Source organism: Aspergillus affinis, assembly GCF_023601865.1.
Source record: "Aspergillus affinis strain CMG 70 chromosome Unknown NODE_191_length_43934_cov_84_947374, whole genome shotgun sequence".
Lineage (NCBI taxonomy): Eukaryota > Fungi > Ascomycota > Eurotiomycetes > Eurotiales > Aspergillaceae > Aspergillus > Aspergillus affinis.
Window position 1 is genome coordinate 1 of NW_026515972.1, and position 16255 is coordinate 16255.

A 16255-nucleotide genomic window follows, 5' to 3' on the forward strand; every position below is an offset into this window, starting at 1 on the left:
GAAAAATGGCCGGTTTATAGGGAATACTGAGGTGGCCGACTCGGTGGTGTGGCCGACTCGGTGGTGAAATACGTTACTACGACCGCCGTGACTCAGCCGGTCATCCATGAATCCTCTCGTGGCTTCCATATAAATTGACTTTGCATTGCTTTCGCCTTTGCCGCCTCACCCTTTGTTCTTCCGTTTTTTCACCTGGAGATCTCCGTTCCCGATCCAACGCTACCTCCTTTCTCCTCCTCATCCCTATCTCTCTCGTCTCCGCTTTCGCCAGTATATATAAGCCCTCATCGCCTCCTGCTCTTCCTCTCTCTCTCTTCCTCCGCTCCCTCCCTTATCCATCTACTCCCAACTACCTCTTTTCCACCCCATTCCTTCCTCGGCCTAAACCACCGCACCCTTCTCGGCCCTCCACGTCCACGTCACCCGCAAACGTCCGCTGCTCATTCCACTGAACATTCGGTCTGCACCTCTCGTGACTGCGATCGATATCGTTTTTCGAGACTTTCTTCACGTCTTTTGAAGAAAAACAATTCGAGAGAGAAAAAAAAAAAAGAAAGAGTCGCTCTCGCTCGTTTCTTACCAGACGACTCTCCCCTTCGCTAGTTATCCTCAGCGCTTATCGGCCCCGTTCCAACATTCCTCCACACCACCTCCGTTCTGACTCGCCACTTTTGCATCATGGCTCCCCGTAAGCCCCGCTGCAACTTCAAGGAATGCAAGGAAGCCGCCCAGCGCATCGTCGGCGACTGCAGCTTCTGCCTCGGCCATTTTTGCTCCAAGCATCGTATGCTCGAGGCCCACTCCTGCACCGGCCTGGAAGACTGCAAGAAGGAATCCCACGCCCGGAACGCCGACAAGCTCAACAATGAACGCACCCAGGTCATTAAGGGTGTATGAGACGAGCTCACTCCGATCCGGGTCTCGCTCCCGTACAGCATCCGATTACATTTCCCTTCTTCACGATTTTTTGCGGTTCTCGGTCATCGAACCGGTTGATAAGTTTTAGCGCGGTGTCCGATTTGAGTCTGAACAGTTACCGCGTGGAATCCCGTTTATTTACTTCATCTTCTCGTCATTAGCAACAGCCGCATGGTCTTCATAACCGTTATTTTATGTTTTGGGCTAGGAAGGATTTTTTCTCCCTTTTTACTTATTCGATTTCACTACCTTGATCTTGGATCGATCGAGATCATGTGCAAGGCGTTGTTACCTGGGGAGTTTTGTTGACTACGGTTTTGAATTAGTTTTCGCATGGATTCCGCGGATCGATCGTCTGGCAGCCTTGTCCGCGACGACACGATCCACGGATTTCCCCCTTTTCTTTTGTTCTAATTTTCAACTCAACATTTATTTTACCACCATCATCTCATCGTTTTACCATACTCTTTTTTTTTTTTTTTTGGCCCAGTCATAGACTTTTGAATAGATTAGCGGTTCCAACATCTCGTTGCCCGTGTCACATAAGCGAGAGTGCTTTTTAGGGATATACTTTGCATAATTGCTGCCATGGATTGTCCAACCACAAGTCTAGAGAGGACAGAAAGCGTGGCCGCAATCTACAGGCACGACGAGCAGGAGTCTCCCGCTGGCCAGCAAAAGCTCGTCGTGGCCAGTGAGCCGGCGGAACGTAGCCGTGTATCATATGATGCTGGCTAGACTAGCTGCCTGGTAGAGTATCCAGTGTTAGTGTTAGTCTTGTTAACTATGATTTTACTAGGGATTTTAAGCAGCATTGCATCGGACGAAACAAGTCTAGTCAGAATCAATTCAGCCATGTAAAGAATGGAATAAATATACTGTACAGCATAATAACGATTAAAGCCATGTCAGCGAAACACAACGAAACAGAAACGAAAAAACTCCCCAAATCCCAACCAACAAAGAATGAAACCCAACCAAGCCCTTTCCCCCTCCGTTTCGGCAAGAAGACCGAAAATGATGTGATGTGATTGATAGCCACTGCAATCCCTTCGTCTCTGCTTTTTCTTTTGCTTTGTTTTTATTTTTGGTCTTAACCCGGTCCGATCTTCGGCCTGCATTGGATGTCGTCAGTTTGAAAGATGTCCACAACATCCATAACAATACTCCGTACAATGTGCACACATGGTGTAGTTATTCTGGGCAGTGGGTAGTGGGGGAAAGGGAAGACTTACATGTCGTGATGTTCACTCAGTCGACTCAGGTACTTGTTGAGCTCTTCCACTCGCTCTTTGTGTGTTTTGACTCCTTCGCGTTTGAGCCGTTCCTGGAGCTGTAGAAGTGAGTTCTTTTTTTAGTATCGTTTCCAGAACATCTGACTGAAACAGAACAGAATAAAGGCGAGGAGGGGAGAGTAAAATAACGGAATACAAGACACAGATGAGAGAAATAGACATACCCGCTTCTTCTTCGCATCCTCATACTTCCTTTCCGCTTCCGTCTTACCCACTACCGCGCCCCCGTCTTCCTCTGCTGCTGGGGCTGTTGTGGTGTTCACCTCCTCGTCAGAAGATCTCCCCTGGCTCTGCCGACCCGGACCTTCGTTGTTGTCTTCGTTATCCTTGCTCAGGTCGTCCTTGCTCAGGTCGTCCTTGCCCCCGTCGCCGGCCACATCCCCCTTGGTCGCATTCTCCTCCTCTTCCTTCTTCTTCTTGGACTTCCTCTTTTTCTTGTCTACTCGGCCGTCGCTGACCTTGGAGCCTTTGAGTTTGAGTTTGCCGCCTCCGCCCGTGGCGTATTCGCTTGGAGGCATGTTCTCCCCTCTATTCCCCCGTCTATGTTTAGATAGTTATTTTTTCTCGGGATTGGGGAGTGAGAAATGAGGAGATGCTGAAAGAGGTATGGATGAGGATTAACAACCGTGCCGCTTGGCTTTGATGGCATCTAGTGCGGGTTGTGGGTTAGCGTGGTCGCTGCTTTAAGTAAGGGGTCATGTGACTTGGTTGGATGGGGTCTAGAGAGGGTGTAGTTGGGGTGGATTATCTCTGGGTAGAATTGGTCTGATTTTAGAGCTGCTGAATGATCTTCATTATCAAGCATTGTCTACTTTAGGTTCCCATCTCAGGGCTTGTTGAGATCGTGCTGTGTTGAGGCTGTGTTGTTGATTATGGGTGGGCTTATAGATACCGACTGGTATAACTACAACATGAATGAATGTAGATATGTGATGTACGATAGTTAGTTACTAAAGATTGATTAGTCAATTTAAGGTTAATTGGTATTGAATTAGTATAAAATGCTACTATAACCACAATGATCAGATAATTCCTGCACGGACTAGTAGAAATAATGGTAACTCCCGTTTATCTTCCCTGCTCTCCGTGCCCTAGGGAATTAGATTCAACGCAAGAGCCATCGGAGCATAGCATTACCAGATTCAGGAATATCCAGATATTCAAACATAGGTCTAGACCAACTCCATTGTATAGGACCGTAGGTATACTGAAAACCCCCGTCTGGGATATGTCCAGACCAAGTTTATTCTTGCCAGGATATCGAAAACTTCCCCATTCCTCTACATGCGGAAACTTCAGTATGCAAACACTGTTCTGTTTGATATCTTCGAAGATTAAAGTTATCTGCACATACAATATCAAAGATACATATATGTATATATAGCTCGACATTCCTGCATGTCAAATCGTCCTCGTTCACCCCCCATCCCGGTCTTCCTATTCGAATACTTCCCCAAACCCACCAAACCAACCCCAATGTGCAACATGAGCGGCCCCCTGCTTATGAGTACCCCTCGCTCTTCTATTTCCCCACCCCTATCCACCACCAGCAGCACCACCCTTGTCGACGCAGGCACCCAAACCAATAATTATTGGGTCGAGTCCCGGCACGGAACTCCCGGCGCCGAAAATGTCATCTATTACGTGCATTTCCCTATCCAGGGACGCAGGCAGGATCATATGGCCTACCAGGATGTTCTGTGGTTCCTTCATCGCGATCTCGTGGCGAATGACTTTGTGCTGTATCGGGATGTGGCCCGGTGTCCTCGCAGCGGCGCGATGCTGATGGTGGAGAATTATCAGACTGAGGAGGTGCGGCAGGTGGCTCAGCGTGCTGTTCATGAAAAAATGCGGTTGCACGGGATGGCTTGTTTTTGTCCTAGGGAGAATGAGGCGAATGGTGGAGTGAACTGTCTGTTGTCGAATGGATTAGTGGTCGGTGTTCCGAGGGACGAGGTGACAGGTGTCTTGCCTAATGAAGTTAACGGCCACGAGGGCAGCCAGTATCTTGAGAAAAAACAAAGCGTGGACGAGAGCAGCAGCAGTGACAGCGACGGAGATGATGACGATGCTGCGGCGGCGGCCCAGCTTCAGGATGATGTGCAAGCGGCAGCAGATGAAGCGTCGTCATATGCTTCAGATACCGATTTTTATGATTCAATTTCTGAGGAAAGGTCCGAGTCCGCTCCCCCGGATGATGAAACTAATTATCTGTTGTGTCCGTACGTCTGCTAATCAGTTAGTAGTGATCGCTACCCTCTTTCGGATTACTCGCGGTCACGACGACGAAGTGTCTTTCTTTTTGTGTGCTGTTCTTGCTTTGGCAGGTGACCGGCAAATGCCATTGTTGTTGTATTTTGTATCTCTGGAGTGAGCGCTTTTTGTTATGTTGGCCTTCAGATTGACCGATCTTGTGAGGTTGGTTGGTTTAGGAGCCTGTTTGAAAATCCTTGTTTGAAACTAGACTCTTGACGCGAGTAGATGTCGAGGGTCTGGGAAAATGAGAAGGAAAAAAAGTTAAGTTGAATTATCCCAAGTTTGTAGATTGTTCTATTGGATTGTAGTATTTCGTTTGAATGTTCAGTCGAGTTCTCAAGTGGATATCCTTTTTCATGGGATGAGAGCAACCGAGTTAGTTTTGGCTGTGCAATGGTACTGCCGACGTTGTGATTATCGGTTTATTGAAGCTTGCATGATAGTTTCTCATGGTTTGACATAGCAGTGACGGTTTTTGAAAGGAATAAGAAGGTTGCTGAGAGTTAGCCCCTGATGTATCTGAAAGAGCACGGTTAGTAGAAGAATAAGAAGAATATCAAAAAAAAATAATTATATATCATATCCCAACTAAACCTGTGTTCGATTCATGCATCATAAGAGTCAACATCATCTAGTCAAATGGAATTGGTCGCAACCCTGATCCTCCGACACGTTTCCGCATCTCCTCGCCCGCCGCCACCGAGCTCGGCACCTTGATGCCGCAGCAATCGCCAAAGTGGTCGGTATGCTGAGCATGGGCGTGATCATTGCCATGGTCATGGTCGTGTTCATCGAGCATGTCCTCGGTCATCTCTCCCATGCCCTCGGCGGCCGGTAACAGACTACCGAACAGGAAATGTTGCATAATGGGTAGCTTGCCCAGGACCTCTTTGACGAACATCTTTTTCATGCCGCCTTCAATCTTCGTCCAGTTCTTGGCCCCCGAGATATCGTCCAGCATTGGACTATGCCACCGCAGTCCCTTGACGTTTTTCACGCTATCCACCCAGCGCACCTGATCCAGGTATATGTATTGGTCGCCTTCCTCGTCGAGAATGGCCGTGTTGTGGATCCCAAGGGGCGTGATGTAAGGGTGGCCGACGAGTTGCGAGGCGCCGAACAGGAACGGGAGGAAATGGTAGTCATCCAAGCCCCAGACACCGTGGGAGCCGGCGGGTTCGAGGTAGTATGTGGCTTGCACCTGGCGCATCAGATGCATGTAGTTGACGTAGACTTGGAAAACGACCAGGGGGAAGTCTGGTTTCGAGAAGATCGACATTTGGCGAAGGCACAAGAGCCACATCATGAAGTTCAATTCGTGTCCGGAACCATAGTCTAGTCGATCCCGCGAGCCGAGCGAGTGAATCAGATATGTTGACGTTTCTTCGACGGCGGCCGCATCTTGCATTCCCAGGATATCCCGGTGCCAGGCGCCGCATTGCGCAGCCACATCGTCAAACAGATCGCGGAAAGCGGGGTTGCCAAATCTCGAGCCGCCCTGGTCGATGCCGGGATGTCGTTCTAGAAGCGCGTGGAGATTATTCACCACCGACTGGATCTTCGAGATATTGGGAGAGGGGGTTTGGCGGTTGAGATCGGTCGCGGCCCGTCCACGCACCGAGTCGGAAAGACCAAAGATAAAAGCAAGGATTAGGGTGTAGGTAGGTGAGGAGAGGAAGCGTTCATGATCATGCTTCGATAGGATCCGACGCACTGGTCGTGCGTACTGATGGGATGATAGATCGGGCGGATTCGTGAGAGGCGGGGTGACGGGGGCTGGTTCTCGAGACGGCGCCGATTGAGAGTTGCGATTACTCGCTCGAAGCTCCGAGAGCTTTTTCGACAAGTCGATCTTGCCGGTCGGGGGTTGATTTGGCACGGACACTTCAGAAGCCATTTTGAACTTAAAGGGGGTGTTTTTCACACGCTCAGTTGACTTGTTCACACGACGTGCGACGGAGGTCACTTTCGTCACTTGACGGGGCCCTGATGACATAAGAAGACTGGGAGGGGACCCGGGTCAGACCGCCTTCTGCATTTGAGTCCCGCTGTGATCCAAACAGGCTTAGCTCCCGGACCGTGATCATCATGTGATCGACACCGGGTTAACCGTAAGTAGTTAGCCGGAGAGCCGTCCAGTAGGGCGCGTGATGCAGCGTTGCTTAAAGGAAAAGAAAGAAAAGAAAAGAAAAAAAAAAGACCAGTTGGAGTTCAGCTGCCGTCAGGCCAACTGAAAGATTCCGTCATTGAGAAAGAAAGAGAGAGAGAAGTCTGCACCCTTGTCTTTTTATTATCATGTCGCCCTTTTCTCTCCGTCCTCTTAACGTCAAGTCACTCTAGTAGAGGAAATGTTTTGACGGGTCCCACGGATCGATTCTTATCTCTACCTTAATCCATCTCCACCCTCCGGAGAAGTAGGGGTTTGTTTTCCGAAATCCACCTAATCATCCTTCACGATTCATGTATGACCCCTGCGATCGTGCGAGCACGCCATCATGGACTACTCTGATTTGATCCGTCCGAACGCCAGGGAGGTCAACGCTTCATCTCCCACGCATCGATCTTCATCCCCCCATTCGTCTCGCAATGAACCCAGACGCATGCCTTCTTTCGGCTCCCAGAGACACGCCCCTGCGGCGCCTGATCAGGGCCCGCTGCAACCAGCCAACGAATCTACACCCATCGTGAGGGGATCCGACTCGATCAGACGCAATTATCATTCCACCGACGGCCTGCGGAATCGGGACTCGGGGTCCGGAGATGCGCCTGGAAAGAACTCGGCGCAACGGGATGCCAGAGATGCCGACCAGCAGGCTCAGCCGACAGAATCTGCAGAGCCCAAGGCGTCGTGGTATAGCCAGTTTGCTGATCGGTACGGGAGTCTCGAACTGGAAAACAAGGGGAGTGTTGCTCGTGATCATCTGGCATTAGGTGCGCTTATTTCGATTCTCACATCTTTAATCCGCTCGCATCCTTTTTTGATTAACTATATTATGACTGGTAGAACGGACATTCCTCGCCTGGCTGAGAACATCACTGGCTTTCGCATCCATTGGAATAGCGGTGACCCAACTGTTCCGCTTGAACAGCTCTACTAATAGTAACATATCGAGTGCCGAGGTTTCGTCGCATGGCCTCCCTCCACTTATGTCGCCTCCGTTCTACGATCCCAACGCTGTCCACGCCACTATTACTTCTGAACGTCTTCGCAGTATTGGTAAACCTCTCGGAACCACATTCATTGGCGTTGCGATATTGATTCTCCTGGTTGGTTTCCACCGCTACTTTGAAAGCCAGTATTGGATCATCCGGGGTAAATTTCCTGCTAGCCGTGGCAGCATCGCGTTTATCGCGTTTGTAGCCGCTGCCCTGATCATAGCGGCCCTAGTCGTCATTCTGGCCATTTCCCCAGGCGCCGTTGAAGGCTAGCGCTGTACCTTCATCCATGTATTTTGGGAGGCCTCGTATCATGCAGCGTTGCTATATGTATGCTTATTCCAGCGAGTTTAGCGTTCTGCATATATCCATCAGGTTATGCATTAGATAGATAATGAACCATTTGTGAATTGTTGTTGGGGTGTTTGGTCTGTGGCGGAAGTACTTGAGCAGATCTCCTTCCTTACCTACGATTTGAGCATATGCGGACAATCTTTGTGATTGAGTCGCATCCACACCAACGTCAATCGCAACTCTGAGTCACATCGGGATCGCACTTCTCTACTACTTCTACCAGCGTTCCACACACGTCTCTCGGGTTTGTGCCACCAGCAGCAAGTGTCAAATCTCCAGGTTTCCGTGTTGAAAACCTCATCTTGTGAAATTCCTGAGTATCCCTTTTCAACTTCCTGAGTACCGACATTCCTAAACCCGTCCGACGACTTATGCTGAACTGCCCAGCCTTCATAATTATGATCCTCCACGCTCGTTCGAGATATCTCAGTCATAGTTCCCAGAGTATGAGTTTCGTCGGTCGAGTCTGGCGGGGCTTTGTTCGGTAGGCGCGGCATTTCCAATCTGCTCATAATTTTCGATTGGACAAAGGGTGTTCTCGGATTTTACACAGATGGTTCATCTTGAAAGAGCCGCGTTTGGTCATCCTTAGCCCTTGTCGTTCTTTGCGGCGGCTTCATTCTAGATCTGTAAGCATGTTGGATCGGCCATTCTGAGTTGATGGTTAGCCTGGAATCTGGATATTGGTTAGGGTTGACTGCCTCCAGTCAGGAGGACCATGCAGGTGTCGCAAAAGGACGAACGCGAACGTGCAGGCGATCTCGCGATCTTCCAACACCACCCGCACACCGCTTTCCAATCCCAGAGTGCAGAATCTACAGTCATTTCCCCGCTGTCGCAGCGATGCACTGGATTTAATTAGACCCATATAGACTGCTGTCCGTTCATTCTTTTTTCATACATAGACTGTGAAACGCTGAGATATCAAAATGCCAAGGGATCCGCTCATCGGGTTGGTGGGAAAGGTCTGTCTCTCCCCCTCTCTCCCCGCGCAAAACACGCCGCTGACTGAACTGAGGGGCATCTAGCCATCTAGCGGGAAATCGACCACGCTGAACAGTTTGACCGATGCTTCTTCCAAAGTTGGTAAGGGATTTGAATTGCATATTGGAATTGCTAGGCCTGCTAACCATGAAATTCCGCATCTAGGAAACTTCCCGTGAGTGAACACCTCCGTCTCAATCTACGCCCAGATATGCGCTCTGCATACTACTTCTACTACATATACCGCACCGTTTCCTTCGAGAACGCTCTAACATTTCTGCGACAACATTAGTTTCACCACTATCGACCCTCAGCGCGCCATTGGTTATCTTCAAATAGAATGCGCCTGCCAGCGATTCAACGTCTCGGATAAGTGCAAACCGAACTACGGAGGCTGTTTCGAGGGACGACGGTCTGTCCCGATTGAGCTCCTCGATGTGGCTGGCCTTGTGCCGGGTGCGCATCAAGGCCGAGGGCTGGGAAACAAGTTCTTGGATGATCTGCGTCATGCAGACGCCTTGATCCATGTGGTGGATGTCAGCGGAACAACAGATGCGGAAGGTCTGGTAGCACCCTGTATACGCAGCATAAGGATAGTGGTTGACATATATGTGGGAAAATAGGAAAGGCAACACGAGGATATGACCCTTCGCAAGACATTGAATGGCTGCATTCGGAGATTGTGCGATGGGTTCTCGGAAACCTGATGCAGAAATGGTACGTATGCTACGTCGCTTATCAATATCAATTGCTGATTGTCGGTAGGGGATCGATCAAGAGAAGACATATGGCTATCAGTTAGTACTCATGTCATCTTTGCGGACTTACGACGTGTACTGACCTTGACTGAAGAGTCGACGGCTGTGGATACCCTGCAGAACCAGTTCTCCGGTTACGGGAGTACGACACAGATCGTGGGAAGGTGCTTGGACCGAATAGGGCTAAAGCAGCCCCTTGAGGAGTGGTCGGACGAAACGATCCAGAAAGTTGTGGAAGCGTTCATCGACGAGAAGTTCCCCACGGTGTTTGCCTTGAACAAAATCGACCATCCCGACGCAGACAAGGTTCGTGATTATCCCATGTGGCTCTCGGCTTGGATCGCTATTAACAGCAATGGATGCAGAACGTCAGCAAAATTGCCAAGATGCAAGACTCGCAGTCTATTGTGCTTTGTTCCGCCATTTCAGAGGTGTTCCTACGAAGACTCGCGAAGCAAAATTACATCAAATATGTGGAAGGAAGCGAATTTCTAGATACGCGAGAAGATCTTATAGATATGGGCGATGCCGATGGGGGTGGATTGAAGGAGATGGACGAGAAGTTGAAGACGTACGATACCCCGCTGCAGTTCCTCTCGACATCTCCGCCTAACGTTGAACCAGCCGCGTCGAGAACATGAAAGACATGGTACTGTACCGCTTCGGATCTACCGGAGTAGTACAGTGTCTCTCGCGAGCTGCGGAACTTCTAGGACTTGTGCCCGTTTTCCCCGTCAGAAACCTTTCGACTTTCTCGTCCGGTGCCGGATCCGCAGCATTCCGAGATTGCGTTCTTGTGAAGAAGTGAGCCTTCCCACAGCCTTCCCACATCCTTCTGGCTGTATGTGTCTTGCTAACCCCTAGTAGGAATAGCACGGTGGGCCAAGTTGCTCAGAAGGTTATGGGTGATGTACCAATTTCCTACATCGAAGGAGTTGGTGGTGTCCGTGTCTCGGAAGACGACATTGTTGCTGTCGGGAAACACGATGTATGTGCATTAACATTCTTGGTTTATTCTCATGATTCATTGCTGACCGCTCCTTTTTCTCTCCCATAGGTACTCAGCTTCAAGCCTGGCCGTTAAACTATTGTGATACAATTCTGTACATCTAATGTCTGGTAATGAACGATGCAAGGGAAAAAAAGATGATGTTTCCAAGTGCATCCCCATAAACCACAAAACAAAAACAAACCACCTTCTAAACAGCGGGGTTCAATGACCCTTCTGTATAATCAGAGTACGTCAGCCATTGACCTCATTAACAGACCAAAAAAAAAAAAAAAAAGAGAAGGCAGGAAGACACCACAACATACCTGTGCTCTCTCATCATTCATCCCGATAATCGGCTCCGGTGCCTTCGGATGCTCTTTCTTAGCTTGCTTCCCATGCTGTGCCCCTCCCCTCTCCGTCGTGGCCTGCGACTTCGCATCGTCCGGAACCCCTTCGGATTCGTTCCGCTCTTGTATTCCAGCACCCGCCGAGTCCGTAGTCGGATCCGTGTTATCCCCTCTCTTGGTCCTGCGGGACGTGTGATCTCCCGCGCCTGTGCCCTTCCAGTCTGGCGCTAATGTACCTTCGAAGCGCCTCTGTCCGCCTCTTGTGGCAGATTGTAGCGAAAGCAAGTAGGGAGAAGGACGTTGGATGGGAGCGTTTCGAAGTAGTGGCATTATAGCCAGGAGGCGAGGATTGGTAGGCATGGTGAGGGATGTGTTGATTCGGTTGTAGAACGAGACAACTCTAGTAGATAGGTAGGTAGTAAGAGTATCGCCGTCGAAGGATGTTCAATGTAATCAAGAATCTTTTTCCAAACAAAAAAGCAATCAATGTCAATTAACTAGAATGTATGTATCTGGGAACTACGGTTTTCATTTTTATCGCCATCAATGTATCTGGTAGCTGCTGGTTATGACGTCTCGATGCTGCAATGTCTGGCTTTGCCGGATTGGGCAAGTAGGGCTTAGGTTTCAGCTTATCGATAAGGAGATTCATCGACTACAAAATTGAGATGACAAGGCTAAACTCCGTCGTAGTATACTTCAAGGTAAGTATAGAGCACATATATCGTTCTAATTCACCTACACTGCATCCTTAGAAACAAATACTGCGATACCGCGCATCAGTGCATCGGAAGTACGCAGTAATATCAGCTACCCACCCAAACAGGAAGCATGACTAGGGCTTAGGGCAACCAGCCTAACTAAGTTCTTATCGATAACAGCAAGGTGGGGGTGACGCAGAGACCCCGGGCATTCAACCACTTCAATAGTTGAGCTGAGTCGGTCTAAGCTCTTCAAGTACCTTCATACATAAAAGTTTACACCTTTAGGTCCAGAAAACACACATCCTGAGAATCTAGGAACCCGTTATGAGACGCGAATACCTACTCCTCGAGACCCTTCCTTCCTGGGCGCGCCTGAACGGCATCACGACCAATGGCGTCGCGTTCCGGAAGCTCGCGCCGACAGACGAAGGCGACGACAAGGGGACTGCGATTGTCGCGACAGAGGAGAGGGTGAATGCGACTGAAGAGGGAGATGGGGGTTCCGGGGAAGTTCTGCTGAGCGTGCCGTCTGATATGGTCCTTTCGCTTCAGGCGGTTGAGGCGCATGCGAAGTCAGATCGGCATTTGAGGGAGGTGCTGGATGCGGTAGGGGAGTTTGGGAGGGTATGTCCCCTTCATATATATTTTTCTTTTTTCTATCGTGCCTAGGGCCACTCTTGCACAGACGGGGGATTCATACAGTCTTGTTTATTTGGGGAGTTAAACAAGCTGATGAAAGCAGACCGCGCGCGGCGCAATCCTGATCTTCTTGATCATGCAAATCACACATTCGAGTCCGGACTTCAGCTCCGAGTCGCATAAGATCGGGGTATCGAATCCCTGGTCCGAATACGTCAAGTACATGCCGGCGTCGATCACGTTGCCTACGTTCTACACGGAGGAAGAGCTGGAGCTGCTCCGGGGTACTTCTCTCCGGTTAGCGATCGATGCGAAGGCTATCTCTCTCGAAAAAGAGTTTGAGCATCTGCGTAAGTCCACGGAGAGTATATCCTGGTGCGAGAAGTTGTGGTGGGATGAGGAAACCGGGAGATTTACGTTCGATGACTGGCGCTATGTCGATGCCGTGTACCGATCGCGCATGGTCGATTTACCGAGCAGTGGCCACGCGATGGTTCCCTGCGTTGATATGGCAAATCATGCATCGGATGATGCGGTGAAGGCGCTGTATGACGAAGATGTTGAGGGGAATGCCGTTCTGCGGTTGCGTTGGGGCAAGAAGATGAATGCTGGCGATGAGGTTACCATATCGTAAGTCTTCGGTTGATTCTGTGCGTGTGCATGGTCAGGGACGAAAACGGCTGATGCTCGTGGCGAGGGTTGCAGTTATGGCAACGAGAAACCAGCGTCGGAGATGGTTTTCTCGTACGGATTTCTTGATCCCGAACAAACGACGGCCAATCAGGTCTTCGTCGATCTTGATATCCCCAATGACGATCCGTTGAAGATGGCAAAGATGGCGTTCTACAAGGATGCGCCAGGTGTTCGGATACTATCGCCTCCTGCAGATTCAGAAACTCAGAGCACCAGCTGGGACAGCCCATTTGTTTGGTGGGCTTGCGTCAACGAGGAAGATGGCCTCGATTTTAACGTGCTGCAAACCAATGACGGCGGGCGAGAGCTGAGAGCTAGTTGGAAAGGCGAAGAAGTGGACCTCTCCGGGGATCTCAGAAACTGCTTAGCTTCGGACCCCCTATGGGATTTATTCCAGCTGCGAGCCGTAGTGACAATCCTGGATCGGCTGGAAACCCAATTTTTTACGCTTCAGCAGACCCAAGCGATGATTGCGGAGATCAGGCAAGACGAGAGTATGCGAGAAATCTTCAGGCCTGACGTGTTTGGTACGGTGATGAGACTGCGGGATTTAGAAGTGAAGATGTTGGAGAAGGCGATCGGGGACCTCGCGAAACAGGTAAGCGATCTCATGTCGACTGATGCTCGTTTTTGGTTTTCACCGTGAACGCTAATTCTTAATCCACCCTTGTAGAGAGACGATTTGATGACCATAGAGACGGTCAGCGCTTATCTCAGCAGCCAACAGTCAGGCGATATCGAAGAAGATTTCTCGTGATGCAGCCATCCAATGCATTATGATTCATTGAAAATGTAATGGCACTCCACATTCAGGGCGTCTTTCGATAGATGACATATTAGGACAATCATGACGACCCGATCTTCAATGTTGACCAAAGTTTTGGGCCAGCCACGCGTGGGGACTTGAAATCCATCAAATCACACGGAGGGATCGACTTCTCCAGTTGGGGTACAACGTGGATTGACCAAGAATTGGGTCGCGAGCTCGCGCTTGACCAGACTACCGACACCCGACAGTCGGGGTGCGATGACGTTCTCCGGCCCCAAAGTAAGTTTCAACCGGATCTTTGTACCAGGGGAACTGGGGTCTGGGTGGCAAAGGCCGACTCGCGGAACAAAGTCGGGGAGTAACGTGAGTACCATGGATTCCGTAGTGCTAGATTGAACACATGAAGTTATTTCGCGACCGTTTCAGGCTGTAACGATGGGTAATACCAGGAACCAGAACTCGAGGTTGGCCACGAAGTACCGACCATGAACATGTTGAAGTTTGAGCCGCGTCTATTGCGGAAGTCGGTGTTGGATAAGCTCATGGTGCAAAGTCTGTACAGGGTACACCGTGCATACTCCGTAGTGCGTCGAGAACTGAGGTATGAGGCCTTCCGGAAATAGAACCTCGGCAGTTGACGGCAGCCGTCAGCCCAAAACGTCCAAGACTGGAAACTTTGACCTCCACAGCTGCCATTTTCTCGGTCAACTCTCGGCCTCCCTTCACCTGCTCATTTCCCTAACCAGACTGCGATACCATCCATGGGCCAAACCTCTTCTTTGAGGTGGGATGTCTGAGCAATGGTCTTAATCTCATAGGCCCCCCAAACAAGGTTATTTTTGGCCTCCCTCTCCGCGCAAAGTTCAACCCCACCTCGCGGACAACGCCAACCAACTTCCAAGAATCTTGTCCTCCAATCCCTCGACAGTCGTTTCTCAGGATCGGACGATGGAACTCGGATTCCCCGCGATTCTCTAGCCGTGAACGACTGGGGGAATTCTGACCAGTCACGACACGCGACCTGATTTCGATGGCTCGATCAGACCCGATTCCACTCCAAAGGGGGAAATGGCAAGAGAATGATAGATGGACTACAGTGTATGGACAATGGCAGCCTTTGTGGCGGAGAGATTCGGCCAAGACTCGGGCCTCGTAATAATGTGGACGGAGAGCCCTGGCTTCCCTGTCCGATGGAATCCTGATGGCGCTTTTTAGCCTGAGACCATTATTATTATTATTATTATTTTTATTTTTTTTCAGGGAAAAAAGAGGAAGAAAAAATACCAGAAAATCCCGCAGAGCCAGGGACCGATATTTGATTCGATGCGACAGCTTCCGTTTTACCTTGACGCATCTTGCAGAGGCCCTTGTCCGAATCGGCGGCATTGGCATGCACTCGCGTTATCCTTCAACCTTTTTTAGGATCTCCCGTCACTGCGGGGAGGAGGGGAAAACCGAGAGAGACCGAAAGAGAGGGGGGCAATTGGGTCGGAAAGGCAGGAAGGATCTTCGTTTTCATTCACACTTGGGTGACTGACTTTCAGTGACTTGCCCTCCAGGTCCCAAGGACCTCTGGGAGCACAAAGTGTGGAAAAAGCTTTAATGGTTCCGAAAGTGGACGATCACCTCCAAACCGGGGACCGCAAGTTGTGACCATCACGAACTAGTTGGGACATCGATAGTCCGATACGCACCGAATTCGGAGTAGTTCTGGCTGTTGACAGGATTCGGGACCCTGACGCATTATGTGTCCTGCGCCATACTATATTGTGTTCAGCGGACGGGAAGTGAGTTCGTGAAGAACAGAGGACCGTCGAGGACGATCCGACATCGCCCCTGGCTGAGTCGAGGGATTGTCGTTGGAGGAAATGCTAGGGAGGAGATATCGCACCCATGACGATTCGGTGCCTAGGCCAAGACGATTGCATTCATCGGCCATGCTAAGGGCAATAGTTGGATGTATGTAGGGAGACGGTTTGCGCACGTCGTCATCCTGCGGTGCGAGTTAGGGAGGTTATTTGAATTCTGGCCTGCTTCCGGTGTAGGATGCATGAGTACGGGAAGATACACGCAGGGCGACTCATGGCTATACACTACTACCCCGTAGGTACTGTAGTTCCCTACGGAGGAGGGACTCGAGCGAGTCCTCCGTGTAGAGTTAGGCGTACCTTACGGTAAGAGCGATACGGGCGAAGGAACGCAAAATCGTAAGCAACGGGCGGTGATTGGCGTCCGGACGGACGTGTGACCCCACCTGGAGAACCCCACCGCCCCCCTTTTCGAGCCGGCTGCCGTCACCCGCTCAATACGGCGATACATGGAAAAGTTGAAAGTTCTGTGGTTCTCCCCGGTCTGGCTGGCTGACTGACACTCATCCTCTCTCTCTCTCTC

The 16255-nt window shown here is 50.2% G+C and overlaps 8 protein-coding genes across 8 annotated transcripts; 4 read left to right on the forward strand and 4 right to left on the reverse strand.

Moving 5' to 3' along the window:
- Positions 1-609: 609 nt before the first annotated feature.
- Positions 610-2731, reverse strand: KD926_003674 (uncharacterized protein; the record flags this gene model as incomplete). Its single annotated transcript, XM_053094907.1, has 4 exons — positions 610-920; positions 1570-1652; positions 2154-2251; positions 2378-2731. The coding sequence occupies 4 exons, from the start codon at positions 2729-2731 to the stop codon at positions 610-612; spliced, it is 846 nt and encodes a 281-aa protein (XP_052950355.1).
- A 958-nt stretch (positions 2732-3689) lies between these two features.
- On the forward strand, positions 3690-4448 carry KD926_003675 (uncharacterized protein; the record flags this gene model as incomplete). The annotated part of the gene is made up of 1 exon (XM_053094908.1): positions 3690-4448. One exon carries the CDS (start codon positions 3690-3692, stop codon positions 4446-4448), a length of 759 nt encoding a protein of 252 aa, XP_052950356.1.
- Positions 4449-5100: 652 nt separating this feature from the next.
- KD926_003676 (serine/threonine-protein phosphatase 2A activator) lies at positions 5101-6465 on the reverse strand (the record flags this gene model as incomplete). Its single annotated transcript, XM_053094910.1, has 1 exon — positions 5101-6465. The coding sequence occupies one exon, from the start codon at positions 6463-6465 to the stop codon at positions 5101-5103; it is 1365 nt and encodes a 454-aa protein (XP_052950357.1).
- A 499-nt stretch (positions 6466-6964) lies between these two features.
- Positions 6965-7898, forward strand: KD926_003677 (uncharacterized protein; the record flags this gene model as incomplete). Its single annotated transcript, XM_053094911.1, has 2 exons — positions 6965-7400; positions 7474-7898. 2 exons carry the CDS (start codon positions 6965-6967, stop codon positions 7896-7898), a joined length of 861 nt encoding a protein of 286 aa, XP_052950358.1.
- A 1010-nt stretch (positions 7899-8908) lies between these two features.
- On the forward strand, positions 8909-10805 carry KD926_003678 (Ygr210 GTPase family protein; the record flags this gene model as incomplete). The annotated part of the gene is made up of 10 exons (XM_053094912.1): positions 8909-8944; positions 9008-9138; positions 9256-9524; positions 9587-9680; positions 9729-9760; positions 9816-10027; positions 10087-10292; positions 10346-10525; positions 10589-10709; positions 10779-10805. 10 exons carry the CDS (start codon positions 8909-8911, stop codon positions 10803-10805), a joined length of 1308 nt encoding a protein of 435 aa, XP_052950359.1.
- A 129-nt stretch (positions 10806-10934) lies between these two features.
- Positions 10935-11419, reverse strand: KD926_003679 (uncharacterized protein; the record flags this gene model as incomplete). The annotated part of the gene is made up of 2 exons (XM_053094913.1): positions 10935-10946; positions 11036-11419. The coding sequence occupies 2 exons, from the start codon at positions 11417-11419 to the stop codon at positions 10935-10937; spliced, it is 396 nt and encodes a 131-aa protein (XP_052950360.1).
- Positions 11420-12087: 668 nt separating this feature from the next.
- KD926_003680 (SET domain-containing protein) lies at positions 12088-13852 on the forward strand (the record flags this gene model as incomplete). The annotated part of the gene is made up of 4 exons (XM_053094914.1): positions 12088-12387; positions 12506-13032; positions 13108-13693; positions 13769-13852. 4 exons carry the CDS (start codon positions 12088-12090, stop codon positions 13850-13852), a joined length of 1497 nt encoding a protein of 498 aa, XP_052950361.1.
- Positions 13853-14013: 161 nt separating this feature from the next.
- Positions 14014-14408, reverse strand: KD926_003681 (uncharacterized protein; the record flags this gene model as incomplete). Its single annotated transcript, XM_053094915.1, has 2 exons — positions 14014-14251; positions 14311-14408. The coding sequence occupies 2 exons, from the start codon at positions 14406-14408 to the stop codon at positions 14014-14016; spliced, it is 336 nt and encodes a 111-aa protein (XP_052950362.1).
- Between the last annotated feature and the right edge of the window lie 1847 nt (positions 14409-16255).